This window comes from Pagrus pagrus (assembly GCF_965226575.1).
Source record: "Pagrus pagrus genome assembly, chromosome: 24".
NCBI lineage: Eukaryota > Metazoa > Chordata > Actinopteri > Spariformes > Sparidae > Pagrus > Pagrus pagrus.
The window spans coordinates 7,735,861-7,759,665 of NC_140206.1; the positions used below are offsets into that span (position 1 = coordinate 7,735,861).

At 43.1% G+C, this 23,805-nt stretch overlaps 1 protein-coding gene and 2 long non-coding RNA genes across 7 annotated transcripts; all 3 read right to left on the reverse strand.

Moving 5' to 3' along the window:
- Positions 1 to 621: 621 nt before the first annotated feature.
- On the reverse strand, positions 622 to 23,705 carry LOC311253518 (OX-2 membrane glycoprotein-like). Of its 5 annotated transcripts, none has more exons than XM_084347543.1 (6): positions 23,610 to 23,705; positions 21,381 to 21,719; positions 20,983 to 21,282; positions 20,741 to 20,798; positions 20,546 to 20,608; positions 19,873 to 20,458 (listed from the first exon to the last, which is right to left on the reverse strand). In XM_084347543.1, the coding sequence occupies exons 1-6, from the start codon at positions 23,677 to 23,679 to the stop codon at positions 20,320 to 20,322; spliced, it is 969 nt and encodes a 322-aa protein (XP_084203669.1). In that variant the 5' UTR covers positions 23,680 to 23,705; the 3' UTR covers positions 19,873 to 20,319. The 5 variants fall into 5 exon arrangements, with proteins under 5 accessions (XP_084203671.1, XP_084203672.1, XP_084203670.1 ...); XM_084347542.1 differs by having other exon boundaries at positions 20,741 to 20,855; XM_084347545.1 differs by lacking the exons at positions 19,873 to 20,458; positions 20,546 to 20,608; positions 20,741 to 20,798; positions 20,983 to 21,282; positions 21,381 to 21,719 and adding exons at positions 622 to 1,590; positions 1,723 to 1,825; positions 1,953 to 2,252; positions 2,351 to 2,689 and having other exon boundaries at positions 23,610 to 23,688.
- On the reverse strand, positions 3,057 to 3,771 carry LOC311253185. The gene is made up of 2 exons (XR_014621633.1): positions 3,569 to 3,771; positions 3,057 to 3,494 (listed from the first exon to the last, which is right to left on the reverse strand). It is a non-coding gene; the product is annotated as an uncharacterized lncRNA (long non-coding RNA).
- Positions 6,675 to 7,385, reverse strand: LOC311253313. The gene is made up of 2 exons (XR_014621664.1): positions 7,187 to 7,385; positions 6,675 to 7,112 (listed from the first exon to the last, which is right to left on the reverse strand). It is a non-coding gene; the product is annotated as an uncharacterized lncRNA (long non-coding RNA).
- Positions 23,706 to 23,805: the final 100 nt, after the last annotated feature.

The following is a 23,805-nucleotide window of genomic DNA, read 5'->3' on the forward strand; positions in this document are numbered from 1 at the left end:
GTTTGCTTCAATTTGCGGGTATCCGAGTTATACCAAGGTGCTAACCTCCTGTGTTTTATAGGTTTCTTTTTCAGAGGGGCAATAGAGTCCAGTGTTGTTCCCAATGAGCCTGCAGTGCTATCAACAAGATGATCAATTTGTGAGGAACTGAGGTTAGCGGAGGAATCCTCTATTATATTAAGACATGGCATTGAATTTAGTGCCAGCGGTATTATTTCCTTAAATTTAGCTACAGCACTATCAGATAGACATCTAGTGAAGGAGTTTTTGCCTAATGGTGTGTAGTCCAGTAATAGAACTTCAAAAGTTATTAAGTGATGGTCTGATAAAAGAGGATTCTGTGGAGAAACTGTTAGATTTTCAATCTCGATACCATAAGCTAGAACAAGGTCAAGGGTGTGGTCAAAACAGTGAGTTGGTTTATGTACACACTGAGAGAAGCCAATAGAGTCTAATAATGAGATAAATGCAGTACTAAGGCTATCATTAAAGACATCCACATGAATATTAAAATCACCTACAATAATTACTTTATCTGATTTGAGGACTAGACTTGATAAAAACTCAGAGAATTCAGATAAAAATTCTGAGTAAGGACCAGGTGCTTGATACACTACAACAAATAGAACTGGCTGTAAAGTTTTCCACGTTGGATGTGAAAGACTCAGAACAAGGCTTTCAAATGAGTTATAATTTAATTTAGGTTTAGGATTGATTGACAGACTTAAGTCATAAATAGCTGCAACACCACCTCCTCGGCCGGAGCCTCGAGGAATGTGAGTATTAATATGACTAGGGGGAGTGGATTCATTCAGGCTGACATATTCTTCAGGATGCAGCCAGGTTTCAGTAAGACAGAATAAATCAATATTACAATCTGAAATTAAGTCATTTACTAATACAGCTTTCGATGACAGGGATCTGATGTTTAGGAGTCCACACTTAATTCTCTTGTCTTGTTTTGAAATTGCAGAGTTGCTGTTAATTTTTATTAGATTTTCATGCACAACTCCTCTTCTGCTGACTTTTGATTTGATTAATTTAATTAATTTAGGTGGTCGGGGGGCAGACACAGTCTCAATAAAGTTTTGGGTGTGCAACTGATCTAATGGAAGCTCAGAGAAGCTTGTAAGACTGCAGCTCTGCCTCCTGGTCTCAACTCTGGGTTGTCAGGCTGGTGGTTGGCTAATAAAATGGGTTAGATTTCTAGAGATGAGAGCCGCTCCGTCCAAAGTGGGATGGATGCCGTCTCTCCTAATCAGACCACGTTTTCTCCAGAAAGTCCGCCAATTATCAACAAAGCCCACATCGTTTGCTGGACACCACCTCGACAGCCAACGGTTGAATGATGACATGCGGCTAAACATGTCATCACTGGTTAGATTTGGCAGGGGCCCAGAGAAAACTACGGAGTCCGACATTGTTTTGGCATAGTTACACACCGACTCAACATTAATCTTAGTGACTTTTCATCAGTCTGAAGCAACAAAAAACATTTACAAGTGAGAAATCAAGAAGCAATCTTACTCTTGAGTGTGTCCAGTTGTTACTTGTGGTGTGTTGATCTCCTCAGAGTCTCTTTGTTTCAGACTGAAGGGTGAAGAAAAGTCAAAGGTGAAGAAAAATATATAAATCTTGTATTTCTTGGTGTTGTCTGAAAAGATCGAATCAATCATTACCAACTTAATTGAGACAAATGATGAGCTGAAAGTTAAGAATTACCTGTTCCTGTGTTTCCTTATCAGCAGGACTGTGACGGCTGTGATTACTGCACCACAAACAAAGGCCACTACAGAGAACACTATAATAATAATCCAAGAGGAACCTTTGAGAACAAAGGAAAATTAGTGATATACACCCAAAATCCTATTTAAACCGAAAAAATAAAATAAAGACATGAGTTTAAAGTCCTCATTGTTCTATGAATCAGTATGTGTGGAAGTTTTTCTCACCATCAGCAGACTGTTTGACTTCAGCAGGAATCATCATGATCTTCTCTTTCTGAGGACCAGAGAGCACTCGCACTGCACATCTAACCTCTGTGCTGTCGTCATGGAGACCAGTCAGCACAGCTGTAGAGGTGACAGTGACTGTACCGTTGGTGTTGGAGACACTGACAGGGTCAGAAAAGTGGACGTTGTCTCTCAGGACAGTTAATGTCACTGTGGGAGCAGGTCGACCTGTGGCCGAGCAGGACACAACTGTCTCCTCAGAGTTTGAGTCTCCCACATGAAAAACAGGTTCATGCAGCTCTGCACAGAAAAGATATACCATGAATTAAATGTTGTTAGTGTTGAGGATGAAGGCACAATGCAGCAGCTTGTTGTGTGTGAAGTTGGTTGGTTCTTACCGTAGACTTGGAGGCAGGTTGTACCAATGAGAGCACCTTCAGGGTCGGCGTTGAACAAACAGTGATAGCAGCCTTCATCTTGTTCTGTCACGTTTCTGATAATGATGGAGCTGCTCTGCAGTCCAGCATCTGCAAACTCTACTTTATCTTTAAAGTCAGGATTCACTCTTTCACCATATGTAGTGGTGTAAGTAACAAGTGTCTCCTCCCAGTCAGGGAAAACTTTCTGCCACGTGACCTGAACAACATCTTTAGATTGCAGCAGCTCACAGTTTAAGAGGGCTTCATCTCCTTCAGCTGCCATCACAACCTGCTGTGTTCGAATCAGATCTGCCAGACCTGCAGGAAGAGAAAGTTTCAGAGGCTTCCAACAATGTATGTGACACTTGAGGGGCTCCTGGCCAGAGTGAAAAAAAACCTCTTAAACCGAAAACCTGTAACAACGAGTCCCAGGAGTGTTTTAGGTCTGAGAAAGGAAGCTTTTAGTTTTGTGAGCAGGCATGGTTGAACCCTTTGCTTTGCTGTGATTGGTTGATTAAACAAGAAATTAAAGTGCACTTTGTGATAATGGGTATAGATCAACAGTGAAACTGCTTTTCATTGAAGCACTTTCAGGGCTTTGAACTGCACTGTGACTTTTATTTTCTAGTCTTGTCACAGTTCAGACCCCCAAGGCTCAAGTGCGGACAAAGAGACTCAGGCCAGAGCAGTTCAAAACACCAGATATTTATTAAGCCCCAAAGATGCAAACAGATATAGGCAAAAGGGGAACTAAGGGGGGCAGCTATTGTAATAATTAACAAAGGGCGCTGCCTGTAAAAAAACGCGAGATAGGTGAACACAGGCAAATGGGAACTAAGGTGGCCAGTAAACAATCAACAAAAAGCGCTGTCTGCAAAAGCGCGAGACAGGTGGGGGTATTTAGTACTACCAGAACTGGCGAGAGAGAGTGAGCCGGGCAGTCCGTGGTTGCTGGCTGGAGGGGGAGAGGCAGGTGGTGATGGCGTGGTGCGGCCAGGTGGAGACGGAGGACAGGTGCGGCGTCCTGGATTGAGCCGGAATGAGGATCCGATGAGGCGGGTGAAATCAAGGCGGAAGCAACTTGGAGAGCCGGCGGTCCGAGGGCGCAGGCGGAGCGAGCAAACTGGAGGCAGAGATGGAGACAAGGATCAGAAATCGTTCTACAGGAAACAGGTAAAAGAGATATCTTATACTGACTGATTTTCGGGTTACGGTCCAGCGTCGGGTTGTGGAAAGCGCCTGGTCTTTATGGCAGCGGGTGAATGAATGAGAGCGCTCCTCTTCCCGCCGCACGGATCAATCCGCTGATTAGAGAGTGGCTGCACCTGTCCGCCCTGAAGCCGCATCACGCCTCCGCCTGCTAGAGAAAGAGGGAGAGGAGAGAGGGGGAAAAAAGAAAAGAAAAGAGAGGCTGCCACTATCTAGCCCTAGAAGTGGAGGGCGTGACAGTACCCCCCCCCCCACGTGCACCTCCAGGTGCACGAAGGCGCTTCTCTGGGTGGCGGCGGTAGAGGTCGCTGATCAATGTGCGGTCCAGGATCTGGCGACGGGGAACCCAGCTGCGCTCCTCCGGCCCATATCCCTCCCAGTCGACCAAGAACTGGACCCCTCTACCCCGCCGACGGACATCCAGCAAGCGACTGACAGTGTAGACGGGCCCATCGTCCACCATCCTGGGTGGAGGAGGGGGATGGACTGGGGGGGCCAAAGGACTCTCCCGTACCGGCTTTAGCTGCGAAACATGGAACGTGGGATGAATCTTCATGGACGGGGGCAGTTTAAGCCGGACGGCAGCGGGGTTAACGACCCTCTCCACCTCGAACGGACCCACAAAGCGTGGGGCCAACTTCTTCGACTCCACCCGGAGTGGAAGGTCCTTGGCCCTGAGCCAAACCTTCTGGCCCGGGGCGTAGGCAGGAGCAGGGGAACGGCGACGGTTGGCCTGTCGCTCCATTCTCAAGGAGGCCCGGCGGAGGGCGACCCGAACCTTCCTCCAAGTACGTTCGCACCTCCTGACGAAACTTTGTACCGAGGGGATGACAATTTCCCCTTCGGAAGCTGGAAACAGGGGGGGCTGGTATCCCAGGACGCACTGGAAGGGGGACAGTCCAGAGGAAGAGTTGGATAGGGAGTTGTATGCATACTCCACCCAGGGGAGTTGGTTGCTCCAGGTCGTAGGGTGTTCCGAGGCCACACAGCGTAGGAAAGTCTCCAGAGACTGATTGGCCCGTTCCGTCTGGCCGTTTGACTGTGGGTGGAAACCAGAAGAGAGACTGACCGTGGCCCCCAGAGCCCTACAGAACGCCCTCCACACCTCAGACGTGAACTGGGGACCACGGTCGGAGACTATGTCGGAAGGGATGCCGTGAATCCTGAAAACCTGAGAGACCAGAAGATCTGCCGTTTGAATGGCTGTGGGTAATTTAGGCAGGGGGAGGAAATGGGCAGACTTGGAGAACCGGTCGACGATGGTTAGTATGGCGGTGTTTCCTTGGGAAGGGGGGAGGCCTGTGACGAAATCCACTGCAATGTGGGACCAGGGTCTCCTGGGAATGGGAAGCGGCCGCAGGAATCCGGAGCTGGGCTGATTAGACGTTTTGTTGCGGGCACAGACGGAACAGGCCAGGGTGAACTCTCGGGTGTCGGCCTCCATGGTGGGCCACCAGAACCGTTGCCGGAGGACCTCTAAGGTGCGGGCAGCTCCGGGATGACAGGCGAACTTAGATGAATGCCCCCACAGGAGAACCTGCGGGCGGACGGCTTCTGGGACAAACAGGCGGTTCGGGGGACCACCTCCAGGGTCAGGTTGCTGTTCCAGGGCCTGGAGTACTTGGGCCTCAACCTCCCAAGTGAGGGAGGCGACAATGCGGGTCTGGGGCAAGATGGGTTCCGGGTCTGGCGGGGAGTTCTCTCCGGAGAACTGACGGGACAGGGCATCAGGCTTGGTGTTCCTGGACCCGGGGCGATAAGTGATGGAGAAGTTGAAGCGGCTGAAGAAGAGGGACCAGCGGGCCTGACGGGAATTCAGCCTCCTGGCCGACCTGATGTATTCCAGGTTCTTGTGGTCTGTCCATACGATGAAAGGCTGCAGGGCACCCTCCAGCAGATGCCGCCACTCTTCCAGAGCGAGCTTGACGGCCAACAGCTCGCGATCTCCGACATCATAGTTCCTCTCTGCGGGGGTAAGACGGCGTGAGAAGAAGGCACAGGGGTGTAGTTTTTGATCCGTAGCAGCCCGCTGGGACAGGACTGCCCCTACCCCGGTGTCCGAGGCATCCACCTCCAGGATGAACTGTCTCTCGGGATCTGGCTGGGTCAGGATAGGCGCTGAAACAAAGCGTTGCTTCAGTTCAGAGAAGGCTTTGTCAGCTTCAGGGGTTCCGGCAGAGTTCTGGGGCCTGGGACACTTGGGGTTCTGGTGGGCCCTGGTACAGAGCGGGCGCTCCGTTCTCGCCTCCTCTCCCGGAGCCGGTTGTCGATCTTAATCGCTAATGCGATGAGGTGGTCCAGGTCTGGAGGGTCGTCACGAGTTGCCAGCTCGTCCTTGAGGGCCTCACCTAGCCCCTTGTAAAAGGCTCCCTGGAGCGCGCCGTCGTTCCAGGAGCTCTCTGCAGCCAGCGTCCGGAACTCCACCGCAAACTCTGCGACACTCCTTGTCCCTTGGGAGATGGCCATGAGACGGTGGCTGGCGTTGTTACCGCTTACTGGGTGGTCAAAGACCTTCCTCATCTCAGCCACGAATGCCGCGTAGGACTCACAGGCAACGTCCTGGCGCCCCCAAACAGCCGTGCCCCACTCTCTCGCCTGTCCTGACAATAACCCGATGGTGTAGGCTATCTTCGAACGGTCGGAGGCATAGGAGAGAGGCTGCATCTCAAAAACCAGCGAAACCTGAGTTAAAAAGGCCTGGCAGGACCCTAACTCCCCCCTGTAACGTTCTGGTACTGGCACTACAGGTTCACGAAAGGGCGGTGGGACACTACCGCTAGCCGTGGCAGAATTAGCGGCTAACGCTGAGTTTGGGGAAGCGGTCTGAGCAATTTGACCAGCCAATCCCCTTAACTGGGTGGTTAGTTCAGAGATCTGATTAAGCATGACATGATTGCTACTGACTAGGGAACGCAACAATTCATCATGTTGAGCTAACACGCTTTCCTGATTAGCAATAGCTTGTCGAAATGAGGTGGCGGGGGAGGCTGCCTCCGAGCCAGTCTCTTTGTCTGCTGAGCTCATCTTGGCTGGACCGTACTGTCACAGTTCAGACCCCCAAGGCTCAAGTGCGGACAAAGAGACTCAGGCCAGAGCAGTTCAAAACACCAGATATTTATTAAGCCCCAAAGATGCAAACAGATATAGGCAAAAGGGGAACTAAGGGGGGCAGCTATTGTAATAATTAACAAAGGGCGCTGCCTGTAAAAAAACGCGAGATAGGTGAACACAGGCAAATGGGAACTAAGGTGGCCAGTAAACAATCAACAAAAAGCGCTGTCTGCAAAAGCGCGAGACAGGTGGGGGTATTTAGTACTACCAGAACTGGCGAGAGAGAGTGAGCCGGGCAGTCCGTGGTTGCTGGCTGGAGGGGGAGAGGCAGGTGGTGATGGCGTGGTGCGGCCAGGTGGAGACGGAGGACAGGTGCGGCGTCCTGGATTGAGCCGGAATGAGGATCCGATGAGGCGGGTGAAATCAAGGCGGAAGCAACTTGGAGAGCCGGCGGTCCGAGGGCGCAGGCGGAGCGAGCAAACTGGAGGCAGAGATGGAGACAAGGATCAGAAATCGTTCTACAGGAAACAGGTAAAAGAGATATCTTATACTGACTGATTTTCGGGTTACGGTCCAGCGTCGGGTTGTGGAAAGCGCCTGGTCTTTATGGCAGCGGGTGAATGAATGAGAGCGCTCCTCTTCCCGCCGCACGGATCAATCCGCTGATTAGAGAGTGGCTGCACCTGTCCGCCCTGAAGCCGCATCACGCCTCCGCCTGCTAGAGAAAGAGGGAGAGGAGAGAGGGGGAAAAAAGAAAAGAAAAGAGAGGCTGCCACTATCTAGCCCTAGAAGTGGAGGGCGTGACAAGTCTCTTTTAAACCTATTCTATTTCAGCTTACTTTCCTATTTCTTAAAGCAACACTAGGTAGCTTTTCGACCTTAAAATAATATTTCTAAACTCAGTTAAGTGGTAGAATAACGGTTAATAGGATGAACGGTGACGCCTCTGCAGTCTGAGGGGGGTCGCGCAGGCAGAAACCGCACTGTGTAACTTCCCAGAGCGGGTAGGGACATACCTGACGTAGGGAAGTCTAGTGCGACCTGCTTTACGGCGCGTTTATTCGTCGGTGGATTTAGCCAGCAGCTACTTGGATTTTTTCTAAACCAACGCCATGGCAAAGCCAGCTAAAAAAGCCAAGAAGGTATTGTCTGAGGTGGCGAAGAGAAGAAAAGGAGAAAGTGATATAACATGAGCCAGACATGGATAAATATTGGACCAGCTTACGCTCGGTGGTGCGAGCTGAAAGAACTGATGGCGACCTAACCTAGATGCTACTGGATTTGTAAGTCATATATTACATATATACATATTTATTATCTTACCGACTTTTACTTTGAGTTGATTTGTTGTTATGTGGTGTTCATTGGGGCTCTATTTGTCCACAGTTTATAACCATAATAAAGCCGGGAGATAAGCTAATGCTGTCCGTTTCGATAGCTTGCTCGTTTTTTATGTAGTGACTATAGACGATGACTAACTTCCTAAACACTATGAACGTCTTGTCTTGTAAAGTTGCAGATTTCTTAGTTCATGCTGATAATCAACATAATTGTTGAACAGTGTGGTCGGGAGGTAACGCCAGGCTATTGTTGTTATCGGTAACGTTACCATGCTACTTAGCTATTGTTGCCGTCCCGAGTTGGTTGTAGTTATTGCACCAAACACAACGTCAGCTTGCACGTTTTCATGTAGTGACTGTAGACGATGACTAACTTAATTAAACACTATGAACGTCTTGTCTTGAAAAGTTGTGGATTCCTTAGTTCATGCAGATAATCAACGCAATTGTTGAACAGTGTGATCGGGAGGTAACGTTATCATGCTACTTAGCTACTGTTGTGCCGAGTTGGTTGTAGTTATTACGCCAAACACAACGTCAGCTTGCAAGTTTTCATGTAGTGACTGTAGACGATGACTAACTTACTAAAACACTGTGAACGTCTTGTCTTGAAAAGTTGCGGATTCCTTAGTTCATGCAGATAATCAACGCAATTGTTGAACAGTGTGATCGGGATCGGGAGGTAACGTTAGCATGCTACTTACTGTTGTCATACCGAGTTGGTTGTAGTTATTACGCCGAACACAACGTCAACTTGCGATTGTACTTAGTAACTCCCGAAAATGTAGTTATATTTTCAGCAGTACTAAACACATTCACGCCCAAGCGTTGTGTTTTGGAAGTAACTTAGTCGGTGCAATCACTACAACCAACTCGGTATGAGAATAATTCTAGCATGCTAATGTGCTGTGCAGCCTATATGCTAACAAACTACCAACTGCTATCTCTGAATCTAGCTTGTTGTTGGCACTCGGTTGAGGTTTTTTCAGACGATTTCGTGATTCGCCGGCTCTGTCAACAAATTCACGTGTATTCATTTTCCCCAGGGATGCTCATACAGAGACAGTATTTACAACTCTAGAAACAAATAATTGCGCTTCTCAACCAGCCGGGGGTAGTAATGAGTCCAAACTACCTTGTGTTGCTTTAACTTGTTTTAATGTTTTGTTTCTTGATGTCTTCCTTCTTGTTTTTTATGGGGCGCCGATTGTAAAGTTGCGCATGCTAAAATAAACAGCAACTTTTCCACACATTTAGCACCAAACCCCATTAAAAAAACGTATGTGAATTTTTTAATATTGCTTTTGACCAGATTTACAGCAATATTTGTGAACTTTGTGATATTTACTTCTCTTGTAAAAATATAATGTCAATGTTAAATCTAAATGTTAAATCTAAATCTAAATGTTAAATATTAAATCTAAATGTTAAATGTTAAATCTAAATATAAATGTTAAATTTAAATCTAAATGTTAAATATAAATATAAATGTTTAATATAAATCTAAATGTTAAATCTAAATGTTAAATATAAATATAAATGTTAAATATAAATATAAATGTTAAATATAATGTTAAATATAAATCTAAATATTAAATCTAAATATAAATCTAAATGTTAAATCTAAATGTTAAATATAAATCTAAATATAAATGTTAAATCTAAATGCTAAATGTTAAATCTAAATGTCACGGGTGAAACTAAATATTTAGCTAATATGCAAATTCACACTGCCTGTCACCGGAAGTACCAAAATAAAAGCTACCAATTGCTGTAGTGGCTCTACTGTGGTGTATGCTGTAGCTGTGCTAGCCCTTTTCAAGCAGAGAAGCCGCATTATCGCTGTTGGTTGTTCACACTGAGCCAAAGCCAAGCAGCGCTGGCATAAAGACGAACCGCTGTGTAATTCACACAAAAAGCCGGCGCTGCGGCTCTGAAAGAGGTACACGTCATGTTGATGACGTCGGTGTGTTTTTTCAAGGTGTTTCTTCAGGTGTCCTCCATTGACAGGAGTCCTGTCAATCTAAACATGTACCCGCTGACTGTTTATAATCATATGGATGCTGTTATAATGTGTTGGGATTGAGATCCTGACCCACCAAACATCAAGCTGCTTGGCTCTGTGTGAACAAACAACAACGGAGAATTGGCGAACTGCCGCTGCGGCGGTAATGCAGAGACTCTGCGAAAAGTGCTTGTTCGCGTCAATGAGCTTTTGTTTTGGTACTTCCGGTGACAGGCAGTGTGAATTTGCATTTTAGCTAAATATTTAGTTTCACCGTGACATTTACATTTAACATTTAGCATTTAGATTTAGATTTAACATTTAGTATTTATATTTATAGGCTATTTAACATTTAAATTTAACATTTATATTTATATTTAACATTTAACATCTATATTATATTTAACATTTAAATTTAACATTTATATTCATATTTAACATTTAGATTTAAATGTAACATATATATTTATATTTAACATTTATATTTAACATTTAGATTTAGATTTAACATTTAGATTTAGATTTAACATTTAGATTTAATATTTAACATTTGGATTTAGATTTTGTATATAGATTTAACATTGACATTATATTTTTACAAGAGAAGTAAATATCACAAAGTTCACAAATATTGCTGTAAATCTGGTCAAAAGTGACATTTTAAAATTAACGTGTTTTTTAAACGTGTATTTTTGCTAAATGTGTGGAAAAGTTGCTGTTTATTTTAGCATGTGCAACTTTACAATCGGTATAGTTTTTAATGTATTTTAAATGCATTTTTTTATTTCTTTTAATGTAATGTTTATGCCTCTGTAAAGCACTTGTTGTCTTGTGCTATGCAAATAAACTTGCTTTGCCAGTGCAATATGTAAATTATTCGTGAGATCACTGCTGACTGTTTGACAAACCCAAGTCATCACACTGTTACATTTTTACAGTTACCATGATCTTAATGTTGTGTAGTCTTATTCCACTGGGTCTGAGATGTGTCTGCCTCTTATGAGGTCGACCACAAACATCATCTCTGCACGGTTTAAACTGGCGTTTCATCAACAGTCAGTGTTTGTCACTAGAAGAAACTCTTTGTTCCAGGAAGCTAAATGCAAAACACGTCCCCTGGTTTTCTTCTTTTGGTACTTTTGGAATTAAAACGCTGCGTAATGACGCAGTCACAGCTTAACTTTCAGTTTAAGAGAAATGACACAAACATGTAAAATGTTTGAATCACACATTACTTTATCATCTTTTGCTCACCTTTCTGAAAGAGTCCCCACGTATAAAAGAAAAGTAGCAGTGCACTGAGGTCCATCTCGGTCCGACTGGTCAGGTTTTTAATAAAGTGAAGTGCCAACAGGGTGTGACAGCTCAGCTGGAGTTTATTTCAACTGGCGATGGTCCAGGTCTGCCGGAAGGTCTCGGCCCTGCCCACTAACCAGGAAACACATCCGATCAGCCCGCTCATGGATCTAATTCACGCATATCTATATTATTTTGGACGTGGCCTATGACTGTTATTTGGAAACAGCTGATAGAAAATAGCTACCACGGTGTTGATGTAAAGTAAAATGATAATAAATGAATAAACAGTAATAATTATATCAAACAGTTGACACAAGAGAAACTCTGAGATGTTTTAATATTATTAGGAGGGCAGATATTCTTGGATTTAGTGACTGAAGAGGGAACATTTTGTAAAATGTTATCCTGGTTTAATGTAAGTTCATTTTTATCAGGTGAGAGCAACACTGAGGAGACCGAAGAGCCAAACGTCATGGTAAAAACAGTAAAACATTTATTTTACAACTGTTTAAATGCATTCAGTTAAAAGGGTCCCAAATATATAAAAAATCACAGCCTCCCATAAAACCTGCAGTCCAGTGTGGGTGCAGCAGAGAAAAGGTCCACCACCGTCCTCGTTCTGCACGTCTCTGTGTCTCTGTTGTTGTGTTGTCTGTGTGGGTTCTTGTTCTCAATAATGACACCGTAGTTGTTTCTTTGTATGTTTACTTAACGTACTTCAATAGCATGTTACAAGCGGCCAAGTCCACTTCCAGGTTAACCTCCAACTACCCGGCATGCACCTATATGTGACGTCATCACATGTAAACAGAATACAATTACACCACATCCCCCTTTCCTTTAGGTCAGAAATGACCTGTAACTGCATTTTAATTTAACCTTAGCTCAGGCTTCAATACAAATCCATAAACATGCTTTATATAATTAACAATATATACCATATTACCATATTTTACACATAACACAATACCAGTTTGGTCTCAACAAGTCCCGTAACCTTGTGAATAAACTGTATTAACATTAATCAGTTTCACATCTCCATAACACATCTGGGACATTAGAACTGAACATGTTTCACACCAATGCAAGACACGTCAAGCCTCTGTGGCTTCTGTACTTCTCTGCCTGACCTCGTTTCTCGTGATGCCTGCTGCATCCTGACGTTTAACTGGTGACACAGTCTCTGGTGCAGTCTCTTGAGGGCTCTCACTCTGAGACTCAGATACTGGCATGGGCACTAAATGCAGTCTGTTCCTCCCGAGTGCTCCTTGTGGCCCGTTGACCAGGTAGGACCGTGGTGAATGGTGTTTAGATATCACTGTCCCTTCTGTTTTTGTATCTGAGATCCACACAGGATCTCCAGGTAAGAGGTCTGGGAGATCTTTTGCTCTGTGTCTAAGATTGAAATGTTGGAGCGCTTGAAGATCCGGGAGAGCTGGCTGCAGAGTCTCTGGAAAGGTGGGCAGTGGGGTATGAAGGTGACGTCCCATGAGCAGCTGGGCTGGGCTCTAGCCGTTGCTCAAAGGTGTGGCCCTGTAGGCCAGTAAAGCACGGTGTGGATCCCGGGCTTTCTTGAGTAGGTTTTTGATAGTCTGGACGGCATGCTCTGCTTCTCCATTACTCTGGGGAAATTTGGGGCTGCTGGTTACATGATCAAACCCGTAGTTTGATGCAAATGCTTTCATTGCAGCTCCGGAAAACTGTGGACCGTTATCACTCACAAAAGTTTCTGGGATACCGTGTCTGGCGAACATTGATTTCAGGTGAACGATCACATCTGTGGACCTGGTTGGGCTGAGTTGTGCTATTTAGTAGTAGTAATCTACCACTAGTAGAAATGTGCTGTCTCTCAGGGAGAACAGGTCAGCACCCACTTTTTGCCAAGGCCTTTCTGGTAATTTGTTAGGCATCAAAGGCTCTTTTGCATTGATTCTGTCTTTACAGCATTCTCTGCACCTAAGAACTAGCTCTCTTATCTGACGACTCAGTCCAGGCCACCTCGCTGTCTGGCCAGCACGGTCCCTGCACTTCACCACCCCCTGGTGGCCCTCGTGGATTTTCTTGAGTACATCAATCCTCATGTTAGCTGGTATGACTAACCGTGTGCCATACAGGAGAAGTCCATCGCGTACACTTACTGTAAAACCGCTCTCTCGTTCTAGTAGTGTCTGATTGGTGCTGGCAATTGGCTCTTGTCAGGCCAGCCTTCCAGACAGTACTTCATTACTTTAGCGCAAACGCTGTCTGCACACAGCTGCTCCCGCAGCTCAGCCATGTAGCTGTCGCTCGCTGGAAAGCTCTCAACGACACTGTCAATGTAGATGTTGGTATCCTCCATCAGGCTCATGTCAGCCTGTGTGGCACTATTTGTGAGGGGTGAACGTGACGACGTAGGTCATAGAAGGACATTTAACTTCAAAAGTCTTCATACATGTACGACATTAAGAGAGCATCCTGTAAAATTGTTTTTGGAAAACATACACTAAAGTCACACAGCTGTATAATATGGGGTTCCATGTGTGCCAAAAATATCTCGCCATGCGCACTGTCTATGTCTACTGAACATGTGAGAAGACATTTGTCTATGTCTATTAAATGTTGAACTGTCCTTGTGTCATTTGACTTTGTCATTACATCGTGTCGTCATGTGTCATTTGACAAAGTGTTGTTATGATGTGTGGGTTGACAGTGTCTTTACGTCATTACTACGTGTCGTTACTACGATGCGTCGTCTGACAACGTCGTTATGCCTGGCTACTCAGTAAACTTTGAAGTTCAGTGGACACTCCTTAATGCAACAAGCCACAAACTGTGTTTCTTGCCAGAATTGGGACTTTTCTTGAAGGGCGTTGTTGCAATGGACAGTGGTGACAGTTTGCCCTGTGTTGCCAGGTTAATTTTGTGTGAAACTTCTATATTTGGACTTTTATTCAGATTGTTCTTGTAAGTAGGCTATGATGCATGAAACATAAATTAGTGTTAGGGGACAATACTGAAGTGTGACAGCTCTGCTGGGAGGTTCCCTCCGCCGACCACGAAGGGTAAGCCGGGACAGGGGCACCCGGTGCCACCAGGGTATCAAGGCATAACGACGTTGCCAGACGACGCATCAAGACGACGCGTAGTAACGACACATACTAACGACACGTAGTAACAACGTTGTCAAACGACACATCAAGACGACACATAGTAAGGACATATAGTATAGCAACAACGCATAGCAACGACACATCAAGACGACATGCCATAACACACATAATAATGACACTGTCAAACAACACATAACAACACTTTGTCAAATGACACATCATGACGACACGATGTAATGACAAAGTCAAATGACAGAAGGACAGTACAACGTTTAATGGACATAGACTAATGTCTTCTCACAGACGTTGCGCATGGCGACTTGTTTTTGGCACAAATGGAACCCCATACTAAACACGCTAAGTAAATGTAGAACAACATTGAGTGTCATCTCTGCTGCAGACTGTGGGAATATCTACCGACCAAATGTGGTTGAAAGAGGAAGTATCAACAGCTGCAGGCGGAGCAGCAGTCTGTCTCTGAGCAGAGTTTGGTTTTCAAGTCCACATCAGGTTTGTTGCTGCTCTGCACAATATGCAGGAGGTCACATCAACATTGTTCAGTGCGTCAGAAGTGTTTATTTATTTAGTGTTTATTTTTACTCCTTTGGTGCAGTTTTTGCCTTTTTTAATCTTCATGTTGAGACATGAGCGTGACAGATATCTCTTCCTTACTTTACTCAAGTTATCAGTGTTTCTCTTGGTGTCACTATAATCGATAGAGTCAGAGAGTGAGGAAGACAGTCGACGAATGTGACTCAACATAATGTAAATTAAACTTTAAAACATTACTTAGAATAGTTCATGTAGTTGTTAGACGGGGGGCGATTGTGAACTCACATAGAGAACAGGTTCATGCAGCTCTGCACAGAAAAGATATTATGTTATATGTGATATCTGTATATGTTATACAGAAACACACAGCATTCATTTCTTACCATAGACTTTGAAAGAAACAATCATGTAGGCTCACCTTATTATTTAAATGATAACTAAAGACTGTTAAAAAAATGTGATTTAAACAGCGTGTGACATCTGGTGCACCCAACCCGACCACAGTGGTACATCTGGACCAATCAGGGAGAAGTACATGGACATTTAATTACAGATTGTTGTCCAACCTCTCAGTACAATGAAGACACTTTATTACTTCAGCTTCACTAAAGGAAAATGATGATAAAGTAATAAAAAGTCATTAAAAAGTCAACAACTAGTAACTGGACGTGTTCAGTCCTTCATCCCTCAAACCAGCCTCAACTCTTCTTCTGTAAATGTGAGAGAAGCAGGACCTCCAGTGGACATTTTGTGTTACTGCAGCACATGTTCAACACACTGCAGGGATCACATCAAGTTGTTATTACACACTATATGAATATTTTAAAAGTAAGATGATATCTGCTTCAGGAAAACGCCCCGTATGCCAGATTACCAGTCCAGTCCTGTCTGGGCTGATCACCATTTACAACATGTTATTAATTATGACTTATGTTTCAGGTTCTGCACCTCCAGTGGACACGATGCAGATAAAAGAGTCACAGTTGGGAATAAACTACATCTGAACATGCTCATTGTTCCATTAATTCATGACATGATGAATCTAATGACCACTGACATCAGACCTTGGAGCACATTTTTATTTAAAATCTCATGACAATTTTATCTCCAACAACTTTCATCATATTTATATGATGATATTTATACATTTTATATTTACATATTTACATTTGTAATTTACACTTCTTTTGACACCTTCCTGTAGAAGACGATTTTTTCAGGTTGTCCCTTGTTTTATTTTTCTAGCAGACGTCCGCAGCCTTATCAGCTCGTTCTCTTCCTGCATTAAAGCTGTTTTGATCCTTCACATAAAAACATTGTTCAGTTTAAACATACAGTAACTGCAGCAAGTTAACAGGAGTAGTTACAAAAGTGAGCGCTAAAACAGATGTCTTCATACCTAAAATAAAGCAAGACATCAGTCAATTTCTAAAATCTCTCTGAACAACACGCTGACTATGAATACATGATGGACCATGAAGAGTTCAGTGCATCAAAATTGGCTTCATTAATAAACACAATTTTGGTCGTGGAAAGCGAAAACAGAGAGGAGACTAAATAATGTTGAAAAGAAGCAATAAAAAATAAATGTGTTGAATTCAAAATGAATAAATCGTCTTACACATACACGTCTGAGCCTTTCGTACACTACACAGCCATGAGAGTCAGGTAATCATCTGTTATCGTATCGGCTGAATAAAATCCATATCGTGCATCCCAAAAAAAATACAGGATGGAAATTCTTCTTCGTGCAACAGTGAACTAGTGTAACTTATCATATGGTCTTTCACTGATGTCACTGTAACTGAGGGCAGTTTTTGTTCTGCCACTAAAGTCTTATGGGTTGTTTCACCAAATAGTTGTCGCCGAGTGTCGGCCGATGCTTTTGTTCAGTCACTTTCTTCATCTTTCTCAGGTTTCGTCCGTTTCCTTAACGGCTCATTATCTTGCCCCATGAAAGGTGTTTCGGTCCTTTAGTCAAAAACATGATATAAGTAATTTCATCAGTCTGAAGCAACAAAAAACATTTACAAGTGAGAAATCAATAAGTGATCTTACTCTTGAGTGTGTTCAGGATGAAGAAAAGTCAATGGTGAATAAAAGTATATAAATCTTGTATTTATTGGTGTTGTCTGAAAAGATCGAATCAATCATTACCATATTAAAGGAGACAGATGATGAGCTGAAAGTTAAGAATTACCTGTTCCTATGTTTCCATATCAGCAGGACTGTGATGGCTGCTACAACACAACATAAGGACAGTACCACGGACAATATAGTGATCCTGGTGAAAGCTGTGATCTCGCTCCCAGAATCCTCACTGAAACCTGTCAGATAAACAAAAGACATGAGTTTAAAGTCCTCATCGTTCTATGAATCAGTATGTGTGGAAGTGTTTCTCACCATCAGCAGACTGTTTGACTTCAGCAGGAATCATCATGATCTTCTCTTTCTGAGGACCAGAGAGCACTCGCACTGCACATCTAACCTCTGTGCTGTTGTCATGGAGACCAGTCAGCACAGCTGTAGAGGTGACAGTGACTGTACCGTTGGTGTTGGAGACACTGACAGGGTCAGAAAAGTGGACGTTGTCTCTCAGGACAGTTAATGTCACTGTGGGAGCAGGTCGACCTGTGGCCGAGCAGGACACAACTGTCTCCTCAGAGTTTGAGTCTCCCACATGGAGAACGGGTTCATGCAGCTCTGCAGAGGCAGATTGAGCGAAATGAGATTAGAGTAATTACATTTTCGTGGTGAGCAAAGGTGATTCACTTCCATGCATTTTGTTATATAAGCATAAAGGTTCTTACCGTAGACTTTGAGGCAGGTTGAACCAGAGACAGCACCTTCAGGGTAGGCGTTGAACAAACAGCGATAGCAGCCTTCATCCAGCTCTGTTGTGTTCTTGATAACTATGGAGCAGTTCTGCAGTCCATTGTCTTTAATCTCCACTTTTCCTTGAAAATCAGCATTCACCCTTCGACCAAAGTACTTGTTGTAGGAAGCAATATTCTCCTCCCCCTCAGGTAAAACTTTCTGCCACGTGACCTGGAGGACTTCTTTAGTCTGCAGCAGCTGGCAGCTTAAACAAGCCTCGTCTCCTACAGCTGCAACCACATCCTGCTCTGTTTGGATCAGATCTGTCAGACCTGCGGGAGATTACAGATTACTGTTACTATGAGTGTGGTTTTCTTTAAAAATGTGACATAAAACATGAATTATTAGTCATGTGAAGCCAGAAATAGACTATAACCTGAAATATGATTATATTGTACGACATTAAAGGAGCATCTTGTAAAATGATGCTGGAGAACACACACTGATATGAGCACAATGACTGAATGATGCAGACTGCGTGTAGACGGTTCATTGAGTGCTTTGGGGCGGGCCCACGGCAGCACCCGCTGCTTGTTGAACGAAACGTGCTGTCACTCAGAGTCTCCACAAGTCTCCAATAACACCAGAAAAAGAGTCGCTAGTGGACTCTGAAATGTAGCGACACTGCCTGAGTTTACTGGCTGGATACTTTCCCATCTGGCCTGGACTTGACGGGTTTTCCCAATTTACCGACCCCTGCTCTAATGTTGTGTAGTCTTATTCCTCTGGGTCTGAGATGTGTCTGCCTCTTATGAGGTCGACCACAAACATCATCACCGTTTCACCAACAGTCAGTGTTTGTCACTAGAAGAAACTCTTTGTTTCAGAAAGCTACATGCTAAAACACGTCCCCTGGTTTTCTTCCTCAGCTTCCTTCCTTGACAGCTAATATAAACACTTTTTTAAGGCATTTTTTCTAGGCAAAATGCAAAGGTACTTTAGGAGTTAACACGCTGCGTAATGACGCAGTCGCAGCTTAACTTTCGGTTTAAGAGAAATAACACAAACATGTAAAATCTTTGAATCACACATTACTTTCTCATCTTTTGCTCACCTTTCTGAAAGAGTCCCGACGTGTAAAAGAAAAGTAGCAGTGCACTGAGGTCCATTTCGGTCCGACTGGTCAGATTTTTAATAAAGTGAAGTGCCAACAGGGTGTGGCAGTTCAACTGGTGACGGTCCTGGTCTCGAGGAGGGTCCTCGGCCCTGCCCACTAACCAGGAAACTGAAACAGCTGATAGAAAATAGCTACCACGGTGTTGATGTAAAGTAAAATGATAATAAATGAATAAACAGTAATAATTATATATTATCTGTTATCAGGTTATCAGGCCATCAGATGAGTTAAGTGGAGCGTGCAATTAAGGAAAATGATGATAAAGTGATAAAAAGTCATTAAAAAGTCAACAACTAGTAACTGGACGTGTTCAGTCCTTCATCCCTCAAACCAGCCTCAACTCTTCTTCTGTAAATGTGAGAGAAGCAGGACCTCCAGTGGACATTTTGTGTTACTGCAGCACATGTTCAACACACTGCTGGGATCACATCAAGTTGTTATTACACGCAAAATGAATATTTTAAAATTAGGATGATATCTGCTTCAGGGTCGTCGGTCCACCAGGAAAACGCCCCGTATGCCAGATTACCAGTCCAGTCCTGTCTGGGCTGATCACCATTTACAACATGTGATTAATTATGACTTATGTTTCAGGTTCTGCACCTCCAGTGGACACGATGCAGATAAAAGAGTCACAGCTGGGAATAAACTACATCTGAACATGCTCATTGTTCCTTTCATTATAATTAGCAGAACAAGAAGACTAATAACTCAATAAAGAACATGGAGTGACGGAGCTGTCACCATTTCACCATATCTGCTGGTTCACCAAATAAAATGATAATTAATTAATAACAGTGACACTTAAACTCCATAAGTGAAACTCTTCATTGATGATACTCAGTGTAGCTGCAGTCACCTGTAGCTTCATCTTTTGCATAATTCAGTTTATTTTTTAAAAAAGTACAAAAAGTAGCGGCCGTAAGTTTTCATACATTTTATCTGAAATAGTAAAAACATAGGAAGATGCACGATATAAATTAAACAGAGAAATTATCAACTCGATAATAAAAAATTCACATTATCTGTTATAGGCAGATAAAAAAATAAATCTAGCCGATACTACAAAGCTTTGCTTTTGTTGACTTAACAAGTGCAGCATCTACACACAGTAGGTGGTGGTATGCACCTTTAAAGTTGTTTTGTGAGCAGCCAATAAACACACAAACAGGAAGAACACAACAGGAGGGAAAAAGTCTCATCACAGCTGTGAAATATCAAATAAACTGACTTTGCTCTCTACGTCTGAGCTTTTCTTACACTCAGGTGTGCATGAAAAAGCAGAAAAATGTTAGTTTCTATTATCGGCCATGAGAGTCAGAATCATCGGTACATTTCATATCAAAGCTGTGTGTAAAGTCACCAGAGACAGAGAAGGGAAGTCAGCATGCCAAATGTTGGAACTGATCTTACACAGGTCTTTCACAAATGTCACCATATTTGTCGCTGAGTGTCGGTCGATGCTTTTGTGCAGTTACTTCATTTTTCTCAGCTGACACCCGTTTCCTTAACGTCCTCTTATCTTGATGCCTGACAGGTGTTTTGGTCCTTTAGTTAAAAACAACATATTAATATTTTCATCAGTCTGAAGCAGCAAAAAACATTTACAAGTGAGAAATCAAGAAGTGATCTTACTCTTGAGTCTGTTCAGTTGTTTCTTGTGGTGTGTTGATCTCCTCAGAGTCACTTTGTTTCGGACTGAAGGATGAAGAAAAGTCAAAGGTGAACAAAAATATACGAACCTTTCATTTATTGGTGTTGTCTGAAAAGATCGAATCAATCATTACCAGCTTAATTGAGACAAATGATGAGCTGAAAGTTAAGAATTACCTGTTCCTATGTTTCTGTATCAGCAGGACTGTGACGGCTGTGACGGCTGTGATGACTGCTGCAACACAAACAAAGCCCACTACAGAGAACACTATAATAATAATCCAAGAGGAACCTTTGAGAACAAAGGAAAATTAGTGATATACACCCAAAATCCTCATTAAACTTATAAAATAAAATAAAGACATGAGTTTAAAGTCCTCATCGTTCTATGAATCAGTATGTGTGGAAGTGTTTCTCACCATCAGCAGACTGTTTGACTTCAGCAGGAATCATCATGATCTTCTCTTTCTGAGGACCAGAGAGCACTCGCACTGCACATCTAACCTCTGTGCTGTCGTCATGGAGACCAGTCAGCACAGCTGTAGAGGTGACAGTGACTGTACCGTTGGTGTTGGAGACACTGACAGGGTCAGAAACGTGGACGTTGTCTCTCAGGACAGTTAATGTCACTGTGGGAGCAGGTCGACCTGTGGCCGAGCAGGACACAACTGTCTCCTCAGAGTTTGAGTCTCCCACATGGAGAACGGGTTCTTGCAGCTCTGCACAGAAAAGATATCACATGAATTAAATGTTGTTAGTGGTGAGGATGAAGGCACAATGCAGCAGCATGTTGTGTGTGAAGTTGGTTGCTTCTTACCGTAGACTTGGAGGCAGGTTGTACCAATGAGAGCACCTTCAGGGTCGGCGTTGAACAAACACTGATAGCAGCCTTCATCTTGTTCTGTCACGTTTCTGATGATGATGGAGCTGCTCTGCAGTCCAGCATCTGTAAACTCTACTTTATCTTTAAAGTCAGGATTCACTCGTTCACCATATGTAGTGGTGAAAGTAACAAGTGTCTCCTCCCACTCAGGTAAAACTTTCTGCCATGTGACCTGAACAACATCTTTGGATTGCAGCAGCTCACAGTTTAAGAGGGCTTCATCTCCAACAGCTGCCGTCACAGTCCGCTGTGTTCGTATCAGATCTGTCAGACCTGCAGGAAGAGAAAGTTTCAGAGGCTTCCAACAATGTATGTGACACTTGAGGGGCTCCTGGTCAGAGCGAAAAAAACCTCTAAAACCTAAAACCTGTAACAACGAGTCCCAACTTTTACAGTTTTCCTCAATTGCTAAAACACTAAAACCCGTTGGCTGAACAAAGTTCGCAGTTGCCTGAACTCATTTAGCTAATTGTGCAGTCTGTTGTCAATACCTTAAACCATTTCACATGGTAAAACACAATCAGCAGATCTCACTTAGACTTTTCAGCAGAACTCTAAACACATTCTGCACTGTAATGCACATGTCACCCATACTGGTAAACACAAGTGGCAACAATCAAATACAAATAGAGAACACATGTCATTGATTAAACACAACCACTCAAAATTGATTTCACTTGTTTCAAATCATGTGACACAACCAATATAAGCCAGTTCAGAGAGCAAACAGGTTGTTGAAGGAGAAAGTCTAAGAAAGGATGGAAGAAACAAATTGTCTGGTCCTGAACATTGTGCTTTCCATTTGTTTACAGTACTGACTGCTCAATAGATGTTGACTGGTTTCAGGTTCATATCAACAAAAAACAAGAATTACAGTATCACAGAAACAAAGGACACGTTTGTGAGATGCAGGGTACAGTACTGTAAAAATAGGGGAACAAGGAGGAGGAAGAACAAAAAAAATGCAAAGAGCAAAGCAGAGTATAATTTCTGATGAATTTTGAGCTGCTATGATAGAACATGTTTTCATTCATCAAAAGACAATGATGGAAAAATATGAATTTGTTTTGAGATTAAAAATGTACTTCTCCCTGAGAACTATATGTTTTGAACAACGTGTTTTCTATGTTTTGGTGTGTTGTTTACTGACTGCTTGATAGTGTATATGATTTTGAACGCTTTGTTTATGATTTGAGCAGCGTTTGGTTTTGAGCACAGGTAAATCTGTTTTAAGGCGAAAGTTTCATTTTGCACGAGGAGTCAGAGGTTTGTAAATAGTGCTTGAAGCTGAGATTTTGTGTTCAATGTTTTCAGAAAATGGAGCAAGGTTTCAGAAATTGTGTTTTAGCAATTGAGAACTGTAATTTTGTGAGTTGTTGAACCCTTTGCTTTGCTGTGATTGGCTGATTAAACAAGAAATTAAAGTGCACTTTGTGATAATGTGTATAGATCAACAGTGAAACTGCTTTTCATTGAAGCACTTTCAGGGCTTTGAACTGCACTGTGACTTTTATATTCTTGTCTCTTTTAAACCTTTTCTATTTCAGCTTACTTTCCTGTTTCTTAACCTGTTTTAATGTTTTGTTTCTTGATGTCTTCCTTCTTCTTTTTAATGTATTTTGAATGCATTTTTTAAAAATTTCTTTTAATGTCATTGTTATGCCTCTGTAAAGCACTTGTTGTCTTGTGCTATGCAAATCAACTTGCTTTGCCAGTGTAATATGTAAATTATTCGTGAGATCACTGCTGACCGTTTGACAAACCCAAGTCATCACACTGTTGCATTTTTATAGTTACCGTAATCTTAATATTGTGTAGGTGGTCGACAACAAACATCATCTCTGCACGGTTTAAACTGGCGTTTCACCAACAGTCAGTGTTTGTCACTAGAGGAAACTCTTTGTTCCAGGAAGCTACATGCAAAACACGTCCCCTGGTTTTCTTCCTCAGCTTCCTTCCGCGACAGCTTATAATCAAAATTTACTTTTTAAGGCATTTTTTCTTTGCAAAATATACATTATCATGGTAAGCAAAATGCAAAGGTACTATTGGAATCAAAACGCTGCGTGATGACGCAGTCGCAGCTCAACTTTAAGTTTAAGAGAAATGACACAAACTTGTAAAATGTTTGAATCACACATTACTTTATCATCTTTTGCTCACCTTTCTGAAAGAGGCCCGACGTGTAAAAGAAAAGTAGCAGTGCACTGAGGTCCATCTTACGGAAGCGCATTGCATTCACTGGATAAAAAAAAAAAAAAAAAAACCTTAGACACTCGTATCTCGTAATTACAAGATCAGGATCTCATAATTACGAGAAATTTGATGTAGCCTTTCAAAATAAAAGCCCGTTACACGT